At 32.0% G+C, this 17,076-nt stretch overlaps 3 protein-coding genes across 4 annotated transcripts; all 3 read right to left on the minus strand.

Moving 5' to 3' along the window:
* Window positions 1-296: 296 nt before the first annotated feature.
* On the minus strand, window positions 297-2,022 carry LOC105778502 (ankyrin repeat-containing protein BDA1). The gene is made up of 2 exons (XM_012602218.2): window positions 1,388-2,022; window positions 297-1,297 (listed from the first exon to the last, which is right to left on the minus strand). The coding sequence occupies exons 1-2, from the start codon at window positions 1,967-1,969 to the stop codon at window positions 392-394; spliced, it is 1,488 nt and encodes a 495-aa protein (XP_012457672.1). The 5' UTR covers window positions 1,970-2,022; the 3' UTR covers window positions 297-391.
* A 2,590-nt stretch (window positions 2,023-4,612) lies between these two features.
* Window positions 4,613-6,284, minus strand: LOC128031915 (ankyrin repeat-containing protein BDA1-like). Of its 2 annotated transcripts, XM_052621959.1 has the most exons (3): window positions 5,657-6,284; window positions 5,209-5,566; window positions 4,613-5,090 (listed from the first exon to the last, which is right to left on the minus strand). In XM_052621959.1, exons 1-3 carry the CDS (start codon window positions 6,239-6,241, stop codon window positions 5,035-5,037), a joined length of 999 nt encoding a protein of 332 aa, XP_052477919.1. In that variant the 5' UTR covers window positions 6,242-6,284; the 3' UTR covers window positions 4,613-5,034. The 2 variants fall into 2 exon arrangements, with proteins under 2 accessions (XP_052477919.1, XP_012457671.2); XM_012602217.2 differs by having other exon boundaries at window positions 4,613-5,566.
* A 1,887-nt stretch (window positions 6,285-8,171) lies between these two features.
* LOC105776491 (uncharacterized) lies at window positions 8,172-13,374 on the minus strand. Its single transcript, XM_012599162.2, has 4 exons — window positions 12,777-13,374; window positions 12,509-12,624; window positions 9,838-10,081; window positions 8,172-9,729 (listed from the first exon to the last, which is right to left on the minus strand). Exons 1-4 carry the CDS (start codon window positions 13,161-13,163, stop codon window positions 8,419-8,421), a joined length of 2,058 nt encoding a protein of 685 aa, XP_012454616.1. The 5' UTR covers window positions 13,164-13,374; the 3' UTR covers window positions 8,172-8,418.
* Between the last annotated feature and the right edge of the window lie 3,702 nt (window positions 13,375-17,076).

The raw sequence follows: 17,076 nt of genomic DNA on the forward strand, positions 1-17,076 counted from the left end.
CTACCATCTTATAAGCATTTGCTTGCTAAGTTGTAACTATCTTAGTGTTATTTAAATATAAATATTTTTTTAAATGAAATTTTAAATTGTTGGAAACATTTATATTTTTAAAATTTGTTTTATATAAAAAATATTATTTTTAATACGGGTAGGTTGAGCTAAACTTTAAATTCAATATTTTTACATAAGCTGAGCTTTAGTAAACTTTTAGGTTCATTTTTCAAAATAGACTCAAACCTAAAATATAATTTTAAAATTTTATATTGACCGAACCAATCCATATGTAAATCCCACAATTAAAATTTGATCAAAATAACATTGATGAATCAAAGGAGACAAAAAGGGATTTAGATGAACATTGTTTTGATTATTCTCTTTGGTACAAAGATAGCTACACTTTATGAATAAGAAACCGGTTTAGACAGAATCTACATAGACAAAGGGATAACCAGCATCCAAAGACCAGGAAAATCGTTAAATCCCTGATCATGCTGAAGGCTAAACAGTATGCTACAACTAGAATAGTTCCTTTCCAGAATTCATCATATAGGAAAAAGAATAACCAAACTCCCTGAATTACATGTGGTAAAACTGGATCTATATCATCATATGTCAACACAGATGAAGGGGATAGCCAACATCCCAGAATTGCAACACTAAGTTTCGACACCCGAGAAGTGAAAACCATGAGCACCGTTAAAACAAAAAACAAAACCGAAAATACAGCCATAACTCTAGTTGTGAAGTCAGTTGGCGCTATGAACCTTACTGATAGGTCGAAGCATATTGCGAAGAAAGCAAGTAAGACTTGAAGTGCTGTTCTGAAACAATGGGGATAAGGTTTAAGCAAGGCTAATGTTAAGAAAAAGGTTACGATGAAGACAAGATAAGTTGGAATATAGAAAAAAAGAAAACTAAATTCATCTAAGATTGATCTACCCAACGCATTCTCATCATATGACCCTTTGGACTTTGAAGTGTTATCTCCCTGCCAAACACCACCAGGTGGGCTAAGACTAGCTTGGAAGGTTGCAGTTAGAAGCAACCCTAAAATTACTAGTAAGGCATTGCGGTCCTCGCCTGATATATTATCTATCTCGTGAGAGATTAGAGATGATGCTTTTCTCACTTGTTTCTCCAACTTATGTTTAAAGTTTGAAACTCCTGGAATAAAGCAACCACGTAGAACAGTAATACTGTCTTCATTATGATTCTGGTCTGCAATATCCAATGCCATCAAACCAGCTTGATTGGTAGCGTGCTTATCGGCGTTGCAGTTCAATAATAGTTTAAGCATCTGTTTAATTGATAGTTTGAGATATAAAAGAACAACAATCTATGTCTATAAAGATTAAAAAGAAGCTGTATTGAACTAGATGAGTCTAACCTCGGGTTGATTATGAAAAGCAGCTAAGTGCAGTGCAGTGTTCCCATCTTCATCTTTTTGGTTCACCACTTCACGATAGTAGTCTGTCTTCCTAAGTGTTGGAAGTAGGACTCGAAGAACATCCAGTCTGTCGTTTTCCACGGCAATGTGCAAAGCATTACGATTCTCAATTGTAACGTCTCGAATCGATTGAGGACAAATCTCTAGAAATCTCTCCAACAGACCATTATGGTTCCCAACTTCAGTTATGATGTGCAAAGGTGTCTTACCATTCTTTCCTTTGACACGAACTAGATCTTTATCAATTTCCATTAAACGTAGAACCATACTTGTATGCCCTTTTGTAACTGCAAGGTGAAGTGGGGTCAAGCCTTGTTGGTTTAGCTTGCTAGCAAATGATGGCTTCAAGCTCATCATTTCCATTGCAAACCTAATGCATCCTTCTTCTGCAGCAATGTGTAAGGGAGTTTCGACAAACTCCACCTCATCAAAGTGCCTCAAAACATTTCCATCTCTTTGGATTAAACTGTATAGATCACTAACATTTCCTGTATGAGCTGCTGTTCTCAACCTTTCATCCATATCAGGCGGAAGAATGAATTGACAAAAGAAAATTTGAAAGAGCTGAAGCCCACTTACAGTGTTGACTACTATTTTAAAGATCGCTGCTGCTTTTGTTTATAAATAAAGCGGAAAAGGGAATCTTTCAACTCCGCGTGCTTATTATTTTAAAGAAAGTTGCATTTGTCTAAATTTTTCATACTAAAGCAAAAGCCTATTAACATGATTAACTACACTTTTTTAATGCTCACGAAAACATACATCTCGAATGCAATTGTTTTTCATTCACAATTATTCCATTATTATTTTTATATACTACAAGTTTAAACTGACACACCTATGTACGCACACGCTACTAATATGTGAACTTGTGGATTTGAGCCTTGATATCGAGCATAAATGAACTCACTTCAATCAATGGGCTTACGACCTGGGTTGACCCTATTGATTTTTCGATTGCTAAAAAGTTTATCAATAGGGTTTAAAATAAGATCTTACTATATGGTGGGATTTAAATAAATAAGGTGGTTAAAAGATAGAAATCAAGATACGTGACTATCTAATCAAACAACATCAAAAACACTAAAATTGTATTGATGATGACTTCAATCTTGTTAAATGAGTTACTTAATATGTCACTTTTAAAAAAATTAATACTTTTAGTGTTGAAAACCATTTAAAGTATTAAAATCGATTGAATTAATTAAAATTAAACTCAAAATTTTCAATGCAAATAACATGATGAACAATAATCTTGACATAATCAACTATAGACTGAAGTCATTTTTCTTCCTTATTTCAATGTTAATTTAAACTTTTAAATAGATGCCACTCAAAATTAATACGTTCACTAAAATGATTTTCTTTTTCTAAAAAGAAAAAATAAATAAAGTGAAAATGAAGAAAACCCACTGTATATTTTCTTTTTAAAACCAAAAGGAAAAATGAGCTCACTACCAGCGGTAGAAAATACTAGAAAAGGAAGGAACAAACTCATTGCCAAGATCCAAAAAATATATCCAACTAAATAACTCAATTTAAAATATAAAATTTAACATTTATATTTAATATAATAAAATATTTATTATATTTATTTGTGTTTTAATATAATAAAAGATTTATTATATTTATGGTAGTGTTTTTTAATATAAATACTTTTTAATGTGTTAGAAAACTTTTATTTTAACCTCTTTTTTTTAGTGCATTTAGTGTATTATATTTTTCTAAAATTTATTTTTAAATAAAAATTAATCTAAACAAATCAAATATGGGTGGGTCAGGTCAGGCCCAGGTTTACTATTATTAAATTAGGCCGGACTTAGACAATAAAATAAATCCATTTTCCCGATCGAGCCTAGACTTAAAAAAGTTATCTAAATACCTTACATAGGCTTGACCCATAAGCACATATAATGACTACCCATACTTTTTTAATGTTCATTAAAACATTTTTCTCTAATGCAATTGTCTTTCCTTTATAAAATTATCACATTATTATTTTCATATAATACAAGCTTAAACTTACACACCAACGTACGCACACACTAATATATAGGTGAACTTGTGGATCGAACCATGATATGAATGAACTCACTTCAACCAATGGACCTATTGCTTGAGTTAACTCCATTGTTTTTTTATTGGTAAAGAGTTTACCAATAAAGTTTAAAATAAGATCTTATTATAGTGGGATCTTGTGAGATTCTTTTTAAATCAACAGCTGCGATTAAAAGATAAAAATAAAGATACTATAATTATCTGATCAAGCCATGTCAAAATTCGAAAAAATATTGTTTGATAGTAATAGAATACACCAATAAACTTTTCAAAAGTACTTTTTAAAACTCCTTTTTCACTCCACTTTCCAACATCAACAGTAAATTAACTCTTTTATTACATTTTTTTTTCAATAAATCTCCAAGATTGAAAATTAATTAAGGAGATTTTTTAAAAGGAAGAAATAAATAAATCGAGGCAAAGTTGAGTACACGAGAAATCACTTTTATGGGCTATATCTAGACATGATCATGGGTCGGTCACCTGTCCAAGTCCAAAGGCCCACTCGAAAAGTAGGAGGGATTGGGCAAAAATATATGCCAGAAAAATGTGCTTGGACAAAAAAGGGCTCGGCTTCGGGTAATACTTTTTGGCTTGGGCCCAACCCAAATTTTCCAAAAATTTTCATTGTTTTGTTGTTGTTGGCTGCCAATATTATATTGCTAATATTTCGTTGTTATTATTTAGATATTGTATAATTCTTATTTTATTATAAATTTTGCTAATATTTTAGAGGCATTTGCTTCTTAAGTTGTAACTATCTGAGTGTTATTTAAGTATAATGACCTTTTTTTTTAATGTGTTTTTAAATTGTTGGGAAACATATATTTTAATATTTTTAGTATATTTGATTATATTTTTTTAAACATGTTTTTATATAAAAAAGTTCAATACAGGTAGACTGGTTCGACCTCGGGTTTAGTATTCATTATCTAAGTTGAGTTTGGACAAAATTTTAGGCCCATTTTTGGGTCAGGCCCAAGTCTAAAAAATATTCTAAAATTTTATATTCACCTGACGTGGCTCAAGATTAGGTTTAGCTACAACGAATCCCACAACAAAAATCCAATCAAAATAACATTGATGAATCAAAGGAGACAAAAGGGATTGAGATGAACATTGTTTTGATTATTCTCTTTGGTACAAAGATAGCTACACTCTATGAATAAGAAACCGGTTTAGACAGACTCTAAATAGAAAAAAGGAAAACCAGCACCCAAAGACAATACAATACGTAAAATCCCGTGTAAGCGTGCTCATGGCTAAACAGTATGCTGCAACTAGAATAGTTCCTTTCCAGAATTCATCATGTAGGAAAAGGAATAACCAAACTCCCTGAATTACATTTGGTAAAACTGAACTTTTCATATAATAATGCAACGCAAATGAAGCGGATAACCGACATCCCAGAATTGCAACACTAAGTTTCGACACCCGAGAAGTGGAAACCATGAGCACCGTTAAAATAAAAACCAAAACCGAAAATACAGCCATAACACTAGTTGTGAACCTGGTTGGCGCTATGAAACTTACTGATAGGTCGAAGGACATTGCGAAGAAAGCAAGTAAGACTTGAAGTGCTGTTCTGAAACAATGGGGATAAGGTTTAAGCAAGGCTAATGTTAAGAAAAAGGTTACGATGAAGACAAGATAAGTTGGAATATAGTAAAAAAGAAAATTAAATTCATCTAAGATTGATTTACCCAACGCCATCTCATCATATGACCCTTCGGACTTTGAAGTGTTATCTCCCTGCCAAACACCACCAGGTGGGCTAAGACTAGCTTGGAAGGTTGCAGTTAGAAGCAACCCTAAAATTACTAGTAAGGCATTGCGGTCCTCGCCTGATATATTATCTATCTCGTGAGAGATTAGAGATGATGCTTTTCTCACTTGTTTCTCCAAATTATGTTTAAAGTTTGAAACTCCTGGAATAAAGCAACCACGTAGAACAGTAATACTGTCTTCATTATGATTCTGGTCTGCAATATCCAATGCCATCAAACCAGCTTGATTGGTAGCGTGCTGATCGGCGTTGCAGTTCAATAATAGTTTAAGCATCTGTTTCATTGATAGCTTGAGATATAAAAGAACAACAATCTATGTCTATAAAGATTAAAAAGAAGCTGTATTGAACTAGATGAGTCTAACCTCGGGTTGATTATGAAAAGCAGCTAAGTGCAGTGCAGTGTTCCCATCTTGATCTTTTTGGTTCACCACATCACGATAGCAGTCTGTCTTCCTAAGTGTTTGAAGTAGGACTCGAAGAACATCCAGTCTGTCGTTTTTGACGGCAATATGCAAAGCATTACGATTCTCAACTGTAACGTCTCGAATCGATTGAGGACAAATCTCTAGAACTCTATCCAACAGACCATTATGGTTCCCAACTTCAGTTATGATGTGCAAAGGTGTCTTGCCATTCTTTCCTTTGACACGAGCTAGATCTTTATTAATTTCCAAGAAACGTAGAACCATACTTGTATGCCCTTTTGTAACTGCAAGGTGAAGTGGGGTCAAGCCTTGTTTGTTTAGCTTGCTAGCAAATGATGGCTTTAAGCTCATCATTTCCATTGCAAACCTAATGCAATATCCTTCTTCTGCAGCAATGTGTAAGGGAGTTTCGACGAACTCCTCCTCGTCAAATTGCTTCAAAGCATTTCCATCTATTTCAATTAAACTGTATAGATCACTAACATTTCCTGTACGAGCTGCTGTTCTCAACCTTTCATCCATGACAAAAGAGGAATGGAAAGAGCTCAAGCCCACTTAGAGTGTTTACTAGAATGAGTGAGGACTTACTGTTTTAACGTTCGTCGCTGCTTTGTTTATACAGAAAGCAGAAAATTGAATCTTTCACCTCCGCGTGCTTATTATTTTAAAGAAAGTTGCATTTGAATAATTTTAAATTAATTTTTTTTAATTTAACTTAATAATATAATAAAAAATATTTTTTTATCAGTTCAAAAATATTTTTAATAGAGCTGCAATGGTTGGTCCATGGGAATCGAGGAACAGACAAGAATGTGTATCTGTCCCCATAATTAACTTAATCCCAAAATTTAAAATAATCAAACCCCAAAATCAAATAAATTTAAAAGAATTCAAATCCAAATTCAAATCAATTTAAAATTAATCTTATTCAAATTAAACTAATTAAGAATCAATCACAAATCTCGAAATCTATTACAATTTAAAATTAGTTACTATTTCTAATATATATTGAAAGTGTTATAAGTAAAGTATAATGTAAATATAAATATATAAATATATATTCAAGTAATCATAAATATTAAATTGTTACGGTAGAGATGAATTGTCCAAAAAAAAACACCAGATAGAATTGAATTATTACAAAACAAATGGATTAAGAGTTTGTATACTAAAGCCAACTAACCAAATTAATGATAAATGTACGTTATCACACACAGTAAATCTCGAACTTGGTCTGCCTTTCTAGTGCCAAAGCTACCTATACTTTTTTTAATGCTCATGAAAACATGTACCTATTTTATCCTATTATTATTTATTTTATAGAGTTGAAGCTTACTAACACTATTATATAGGTGTACTTTGTGGGTCGAAATCTTAAATCAAATATGAACGAACTCACTTCAACCAATGAATCTATGACTTGAGTTTACCCCATTAATTTTTCGGTTGGTAAAAAATACACCAATAATATAAGATCTTATTATAATGAGATATCATAAGATTGTTTTCAAATTAATGGTTGTGATTAAAAGACAAAAATAAAAATAAAAACACTCTTAATCGTATCATCAAACCACGTTTCTTTTGTCTAAATGACCTCCAAATCAGTTATTGCTTTAAAAATCAATCCCTTTAGTGTTAAAAGCAATTGAATATGGCAAAATTTCAATGTAAATGATCATCAATCTTGACATAATCAATAAATCGATGTTCCTTTTTTTTAAAATGTTAATTTAAACACTCAAAATTAATACGTTCACTTAAATATTTAAAAATAAATAAGTAAATAAATAGAGTGAACAATGGAAAGAGCTTACTTAAGAATTTGTAAGTTAATTAATTAAATTAATTAGATAAAATTTTATATAAGACAAATGTAAACTATTACACATAATGAATTTCGAATTTGGTCCGCTTTTTTTTTGGCGCCAAAGCATATTAACATTACAGGCTATACTTCTTTTAATGCTCATGAAAACATGTTTCTACCGCGCAATTGTCCTTTTTTCTTTTTTAAGGCTATCCTAGTATTATTTATTTTATAAAGTTCAAGCTTATTGACACTAATATGTAGGATCGAATCTTAAAATTAAGTATTAATAAACTCACTTTAATTAATAAATCTATCGCTTAAACTCACCGTATTGATTTTTCGATTGGTAAAAGATCCACCAATAATGTAAGGTCTTATTATATTATATCGTAAAATTCTTTTCAAGTCAATGATTGTGATTAAAAGATAAAAAATTAACCATATCATCAAACCAAAAATCAATCTTTTAGTGTTTGTAAATCATATTTGACATGATCATCAATCTTGGCATAATCAATAAATTAATGTTCCTTTCTTCTTTTTTATTTCAATGTTAATTTAAACTTTTAAATCAACGTCACTCAAATTTAATACGTTCCTTAAATATATTTTAAATAAATAAATAAATATAGTGAAAAATGAAAAAGAACCCAATTTTTTTCTAACCAAAAGGATAAAGGAGCTCACTACCAACAATAGAAAATACCAGAAAGGAAGACAACAAATCCCCAAATGGGATGAAGGATAGGGACTAATTACATTTTAAAATATGACAAAATTGCAGATACATTGATCTACATCTTGCATTGTCTAACCTACAAAAAGAAAAAGACTTACAGAGGGAACAATACTATTGCCTGCATTTATTTATTTACTTATTCACTATTTAACTTCTTTCCGAGTCCAAAAGTTTAGCATCACTGCTTGAACAAGCTCCTTCCGAGTCACTAGATCCGACCTGCTTTGAATCAGGATGTTTTGTAAAGCTATCTGACATGGAGGTGGATGACAGTGTAGCGAAACTCACGGTGGCAATGCCACTGGCAAGGGCACTTATGTCCCTAGTTCCGCTGTATAGACCTCTGCTTCCGGTAACAAGGATACTTTTTTTGTCAACTGCCGGTAATACATCAATTAATGGAGGGTTGCTGTGTGTCGAACCACTAATGAGTAGCCGGAGAGTTTCTCTTGCACCTTTTTCCACTACGGAATCAGTTGTATCCGGTAATAATGGGTTTACGAGGTTTGGATGTAATGGAGGGATTGAGGATGAAATAGTAGGACCTGCACTAACCAAATAACCTTGTCCTGAAGAGCAAACATCAATGACTGGAATATGAACAATTGGATCACATATCAAAGGTGTGAAGGTTGGAATTTGCTGTGAACTCGCCAAGGGTAATCGGACCAATGGTTCCGGGAGGAAAGCTGGAAAATCCAGTGATGGTACATCAGTAAGACCAAGAGGTAGAGTTGGTTTCAACGAGCTGGAAGAACCATTTGTTGGCAACATTGATGAAAGCGGTGGAAGCTTAAAAGATGAGATTGTAGAGGCAGGGAGTTCGGAAGTAGCTGAGCACTGTAGTGTCGATGATCCTGGGGGACACCAACAATAGTAAGGAGAAAATAGAGGAGGTCCTACGGAGGAAACCTGAGAAACACCACTTGGAGTTGGTGGAGTGGCAAGTTTTCCGAGTGATTCAAGGAAGTTAGGAGTGAGCGAGCAACTCTTGCTGTCCAGAAGATTGTTGGTTCCAGCTTGATTGCAATTAGAAGAATCATTTATAATAGGCAAAGCAACTGTAAGGCTCTCGGCTAATGGAAGATTATCTCCACGCCTTCGCAACTTATCCCTGGTGGTGCTTCTTGGGAAAGATGAGTTTCGGATCAAACCCTCTTTGAAAGAGCTTGATTTTGGACTTAAGCTACCTTGATAAAGTGCATTCACCTTGGATGCTTGACTGCTAGAATGTCGGGATCGCAAAGATTTTGATGTAGCTGATGAAGATTGCCCATTGTGCACAACAATAGCATCGTGCGTGGTACTGGGTGAAGGTGAACTAGAACAATTAGCTTGCGGATTCACAGATGATCCTAGGAGATAGGCACGAAGCTGAGTTGCAAAACAGCCTAATCGTGACTCGCTGATTCCAGTTAATTCAGCTATAGATGGTTTTCTTTTGATTAGATCCTTCATCTATCGAAGGCAAAAAAGAACACAAATATTAGACGGCAATCACTCGACAAACAAAGCAATTTGTACAAAACTGGTAGTGAGAGTATTAAAGAGTTTAAAATTGGCTACCTTTGAGAGCAATTCAACCCCCAAGAGCTTTGATCTTTCCGAGCACCAATAGTAAAAATCTTTGCCATCTGGCAATTTCACAAGGAAAGATCGTCCAGAACTGTCTGCTGGGATCTCGTTGACGGAAACAGCAGCACATTGAGTTCCGTCACTTAAGGTAAACAATCTCTCAGTTTGACCATCATCCCCAACAAATGAAAGGCGCAAGTCCGATGTTGGCAAGAGCGTGAGACTCAAATTTCCCCTGTGAAATTCAACAAGATTTAGGAAACATTTTTATTTAGTAAGAACACGTTTACAAGTAAAATATAAACAGCAATATGAGAAAAGCATAATTATCAAATCTCTAACATTACAACTGGTATGCACCAAGATGTAAGATTTGACAGTTTAAATCATCCCAAAAAAATCCTAGCGGAATTTTAAATGGATCGGCTCTAAGTTAGAAATTCAATATGACAAAACCCTAGAGAAATTCAGTTTGTTCTATCTCAGGCATATCACACACGAAACTACCAAGTACCATTAGAAATTCAATACGACAAAACCCTAGGGAAATTCAGTTTGTTCTATCTCAGGCATATCACACACGAAACTACCAAGTAACATCTGCTATGACATTAGTCCTATAGAACTTAATATTTGGTTTTGCTCAAACAAACAATAAGACACCACTACTCAACCCACGTATTTAATGGACTCAAACAAGCATGAGGATATCATGACACATCTTACAAGCTTCCTTTGCAAAGGCATGAACAAATATGAAAACTTATAAGGGGTTATGAGAAATCCCTATAAAGAATTTGATCAAGTTGACGACTACAAAACAAAACAATCAATAAGAAAATGAATGGCAGGATAGACGTACAAGTTCAAATACAAAATTGCAACAAAAACTCGACATAATAAAGAATGGCAGGTAAACATACAGTTCAAAAAGCAAAATTGCAACAAAATTAAGACTACTGACACTGACAAGGCAACATAAGTTTAATTCATACAAGTCACTAGCACCCAATCTTACTTATTATTGATTCATTGAATGTGAACCTTGTATATCCACAAAACAGCAGCAGCAAACTATATAATATAGGAGATGAAACTACCTTTATTTCCTCATTATTCAGAGATCATTATAGAATACGCCCACTTTACCTACAAGTCAAAAGATATATTTATTTGGAAGCATTAACATGATGACCAACAACAAACTAAAATAGAACCCTGCAATTTCTATTGACTATTAACCGCTAAATATACACCTTCCATTCAAATTATGCAGTGGGTCAATGTGGAACTACAGAACAAGTTTCAACAAGTGAAATCAATTAAATTAGTTGCTAAATCAAAAAGTACTAACAAAAATGAGTATATGATTCAGATATAGGATTTTTGCAGACAACAGTTACCAAAACATGATAAAAAGACTAACTTCTAAATGTGTAACCATGCTGAATGCAACCAGAAAAGATGAAGGAATCTAAATAAATCATGAAAACCAATCCAATATGTACTCAACAGTCAACACTAGGCTAAATTAAAAAAATATTGCCTTTAGTATACCTCAATCATTATAAAACGAGAGACAGTCACTACAATTAAGAAATAATATAACATAGAGTAGAATGATACTTGGCTGGTATGACCGGTTCAAAGATTAAGAAAAGCGTTGGTATCCCCAATTTAGCAGAGTTGATATAAGAAAAAAAACCGAAATAAGTTACTTGCAAATGTCAGCACATATAATCACTTGATAATACATGACATGCAAACTTACAGGTAGTAAACAAGTGTAACATACTGTGACAACCAGAACATTCTAAATCATGTATATTTTAGACGAGCTGCCTGCATGGAATACTGAAAGCATTACCATATAACATAATGCAGTCAATTAAATACCATCTTAATCCCAAAACAGAGACATTAAGGGGCTAAAAGAGTTGTTGCAGTGATCCAAGGTAAATTGATAAAATGCTACATGCTTAAAGGCTATGAAAGATCAAAGGAATGAGACCATCAAAATGGTATCATTGATGAATAAGAATTATGGAAAAAAATCTAGGGAAAATGTGCTAATATCTATAATTGGTCTCCACTATTTCAAACTAAGCATTAGCTAACTAACTTGATAATTTAAGGTTCCTAAATAGAGGAAAAGAAGCTAACTTGTAACTGTAATGCACTATTAGCTACCAAGCAATTGGCTTTGATTGGACTAATGTGGAGATTCTTCTAATGTGGAGATTCTTCTTTCTTTCTTTCTTTCTAGTTAGCTAGCTAACAAGCAAGGCTATCTATTTTAATTGCCACCTTTGATTTCTAGTTTCATCAATATTTATATATGTTATGATAATTTATAATTAGTTTATTTTATTTAATATCTTAATTAGCATATCACCTACTAAAGACAATTTCCCTAAATCATTTAAACTAAACCTCAAGAGGGGGGGCTACCACGAAAGGTTAGTTTCTAGAGAAAGCATAATGTAAGTACTCAACGGCAATTGTTAACAATTAAGCATACGGCTCTGTGATATATGCTATAGGTAAATGCTAATGATTTGCAACAAAAAGGCTAACATGCATCCATGGACTGTACATGACATTCAGAGCAGGATAATATATGATAAATCCAAGACTCCGATATCATCAAAAGTTCAATTACCTTGCAGCAGTAGGCTGAAAACAGGTTCCTTGTTTGTTAATCTTCCCCACTCGAATTGAAACCAAAGGTATACAAAAGCACCTCGCCAGCATACCAACTTCCGATGGCTCAAAATGCTGAAAATTTATCCAAGACAAATGAAATTACACACACAAGACAGCCAAATTGAAAATTTTAACAACAAAATACAAATATGAGCTAAATATCATCATAGAATTCGATATAAATAGAAAATTTTATCAATTGAAATTCCAAACTATCAAAATACCTGACTCAAATGAGCTAACAATCGATCCTCAGCTACGCCGTTCGAAACATTGACTTTCAACAAAGGCTTTAACCTTTCATCGGTTCGACAAGCGCCGATTACTTGCATATCCAAAGCTTGTAACCATTGCAGAACCCTATCTTCTCGATCGCTTTGTTGAAGCAACAAATCTCCATCGTTTTCCTCTACGAATATGTCCGTTAACCGTTCCGTAAGTCCGATTTCGTTCCTCACCTCACCGTTCTGTCCCGACGTTGTTCCAGATCCAACGCTAAAGGTATCAACGACGCCGTTCATGGACGAAGATGCGTCCGACGAACCGATTAATTCGTCGTCGTCTCGATCCACGCGGTCGTCAACAAATTCCCCGTTTCTAGAATTAACCATCTCGAAATCAAACAAAATCTATAAAAACTCAAAAAAAAAAAAACAAATTCTTCGATTTAGTAAGAAACTATAGATTCGATTACGAGAAAAAATATATAATCAGAAGCGTAGAGATCAAATGGAGAAAACTTCGACCAAAGCGATTCTAGAGAGAGAAAAGGAAGATTTTTAGAGAGAGAAAGAGAGAAATATATCTCCTTCATAAAAATGGTGATATTAAAGATTTGGGGGAAAGCTTGGAATTGGCTATATAAAGAAGGAACAAAAACTAAAAAAAAATATCTAGCGGACGTCAAGCTGGTGTTAGAATTGATTAATTGTTGTCATTTGAGATCCGTGCTTTGATTGATTAGGTTTTTTTTATTGGTTTAATTGTTATTTTAGTCCCTTTACTATGTTAAAATATAAAATCTAACTCTTATTTTAGGGTTTTGTAGATCCAAATCGATTAATTGTTTTCATTTAATATCTGTATTGATTAGTTTCTTTTTGTTTAATTATTGTTTTAGTCGATTTACTATGTTAAAATATAAAATTTAATCCTTTTAATTTTACATAATTTGATCTACACTATTAGTTCTTGGGGTTAAAATCATGATATCTTTTATTTTTTTATATAACCTTGAGCATTACTAAATTTTAAAGGATTAAATCAAAATTTTATTATTTTTAGGGACTAAAGTATAATTTTACCATTACTAATTTAAAATTTTATAAATTATAAAGGTCCTAAATGAAAATTTTTTTATTTTAAAGGGGTCGGGGCCCCTACCAACCCCCCTTAGCTCCGCCATTGCCTTTGAAGAATACTCATTTTCTCATTTTGATATCAATTTTTTATCACATATTAGTACTTAAACTATCATTTCCATTTCAACTTATCTAAAAAGGAAGTTACCTATAAGAGATTACATGCGACACATTCTTATTGGATGATAGTAATTTTTAGATAAAATGAGATAAATATAATAGTTCAAATATTAAACGGGACAAAAATTAGACACCAATATAAGAAAACGAGTATAGTTCAGAGAATTTTTTAAAGAATATAATTCAAGAATCAGATAATAAATAAAGCATTGGTTTAGCAAGGTTAGCTGAAATATGAGATTGAATAACAATTAAAAAAAAAAATCATGCCATCACTTTAACAACAACAACAACAAATAGCGTTTATCAATTTGTACTTCTTAACAATATTATAAAATTAGAAAGATCATACCCTAAATTTGAACATAATAGAGGGACTAAAACCAAAATTAAACCTTTATTATTTGGTAAAAACACCGCGTAACCTTTTATTTTAGTCGTGCGGACCCCACTAAAATAGAAAAAGCCACGTCACGGGGCGATGATAATGAAGTATTAATTTGTTTGTTTGGGAAGTGAGAAAAGGAAAGAAAATATAAGAAGAAAAAGGAAAAGCAATGAGTGATAATCAGCAAATGGAAAAGGACTGATTAAAATAGTTTAGAGGGAATGGGGATTTTATTGAGTAGTTGGGGGGAATATTCGTGGCTTTAAAGAGTTGAGAGATTCAAATCTAGGGACAGACAAAATGCTACTTAGTGGGGTCATTAAGGTGACTTAATTGATAGTTGAAGGGGCAAATGGAAACAAATTTATATATATAACTTATTGATGTAATACTGTTAAAAAAATTATTTGAAAATGCTGGATACCTTTTTCCACAAAGATTAGAATGTGAGAAAATTTAATAAATTTTAAACAAGTATCTTATATTTAAAAAAAATTCTTAGGTTTTTAAAATATTTAAGTTCGTTTATATGTTCTTGTAACACGTTTTTTAGTTTTGTTTATGCATGTAATTTTTATTTTATAAGTGATTTTAGGGATGATTTTATTGTCGTCTTCACTAGTTTGGTGAATGCTTTGATTGTTTTGTCGATTTTTACTTGTCACTTTGGACCATCTGGGGTTAATTTTCTTATGGTATTAATTGCTTGCAATTAGTTCAAATATGTCGTGTTTGAATTGTGACAAAGCCAATTGTCAATGTATTATAATGTTCTATTGATGTTGAGGTTAAAACCTTTGTTGCATTGATAGAGCTTGTCTTTCACCATCTACGAATGTGTTTTTTTCCTAAATTATATAATTCCATTTATTGAATAAATTAAAGAATTCACGTTTTCAAAAAAAAATTTAAATTTGAGTTTCACTTTAAATAATTATTATATACTGAGTCTTTAATTTCACCGTATGTTGTTATGCTTAATTTTAGTTTAATAAGTCAATTGTCGTGCACAATTACCATGTCATGTGTTGTTATCATGTTGATTCTTAACCCAATTGTACTTGGTATTAATTTAGTTCTACTTTGTAGTTTGTATTTCTAATTATACTATATTTATATTCGTAAACTCTAAAAGATTATTACATGAATAAATCAATTATAATTTGAATTGCAAAACTTAATATGATTAATCCAAATTTAAATACAAAATCGACTAAATTTGATAATAACTCAAAATTATTTAATATAAATTGAAATTGAGTCAAATTTAAAATTACTTAAACCTAAATAAATAATTTAAAAGGAAAACAAATTTAAAATAACATGTTTAAAATATTAACCTAAATCAAAAATACCCGAACCCAAAAATAATTTGTAAATTTATAAATCAAATTAAGGTAACCCAAAATCATCAATTTGTCCTGCACAAGTGTTGTGCAAAGTGGAACGTGACATGTAGGTCCAAAATACCATTTATAGGTGAACATATTAAATTTATGACAAATGACTTAGAGACTAAGTCGGGTAATATTATAGAGAAGTCATAAAAAACGACAAATAGAGCATTAAATGTATGGATCTTTGTGCAGAGTTTGAGCAAACTGGGTCTCCGGTGCGCCATATGACATGTTCCATGGGATTACTTCACACAATTTAATAATGAGATCCAGTTCAGAAGTTCCTTTTAAGTACGACACTAAAAAATGTTATCGATAAAGGTTTCTAAAAAAAGATTGGGGTCAGTTTCCCTTCTGGCCCTTCAGTTTAGCTTCGAATCAACGTATTTTATTTTTTTAATATTAAGGTCCAAGATAGGAATTAGAAAGAAATTATAAATAATTTTAAGTAAAATTATTTCAAAAAAATTCAATCTTTAAACATTTAGTTTTTAGTGGCTTTATTTAAATATGCTACATAAAAATAATAGAAGACAAAAACACCATTATCATAGTTAATATTTATTTCTTTCTTGAAAATGGTTTTAGATATTTTACTATCCAAAATAGTGTTGAGTTGATTTATGATATCAACTCAATCAGTCACAATCTTAAAAGCATTAAAAATATCAATTATGATTATTGAAAAAATATCAAATTATAATTTTAATCCTTCTACCATGCTCAAGTTTGCTTTAATCTCTGTAATTTTATTTGACATAATTTGATCTCTATACTATTATAATATTATTAACAAATCCAAAATAACTAAATATTCCGATTAAAATGCTAACATGATTTGTTTTCTTAAAACATCCTTTCCTACTCATCATGTTGGTATGAATCTTTTTATGATAAAAGGATGTTTTTAAGCAAAATCTATATCAACATTTTAATAGAGATGGTACGACTTATTTAAACTAACTGATGATATTATAAAAATAAAGAGACCAAATCAGCCAAATTAAAATGCAGAGAAACCAAAACCATAATTTGATCCAAGAAATATAAGTAGCATAACCTGTAAGGTAAACAAATCAATTAAATGGTAAAAAGCTAACCCCAACAAAAAGCTGGCAACAAAAGGCATGTGGAACCTGCAGTTTGACATCCAAAGCTGGTCCTAACAGCAATTAAGATGGATGAAAGTTACTCGAAAATTATCATCGGTATATTATGTAAATGCCATCTTGATTGATACGATGACATTCAATAAAAC

The sequence above is a fragment of the Gossypium raimondii genome, chromosome 10, assembly GCF_025698545.1.
Source record: "Gossypium raimondii isolate GPD5lz chromosome 10, ASM2569854v1, whole genome shotgun sequence".
NCBI classification, from domain to species: domain Eukaryota; kingdom Viridiplantae; phylum Streptophyta; class Magnoliopsida; order Malvales; family Malvaceae; genus Gossypium; species Gossypium raimondii.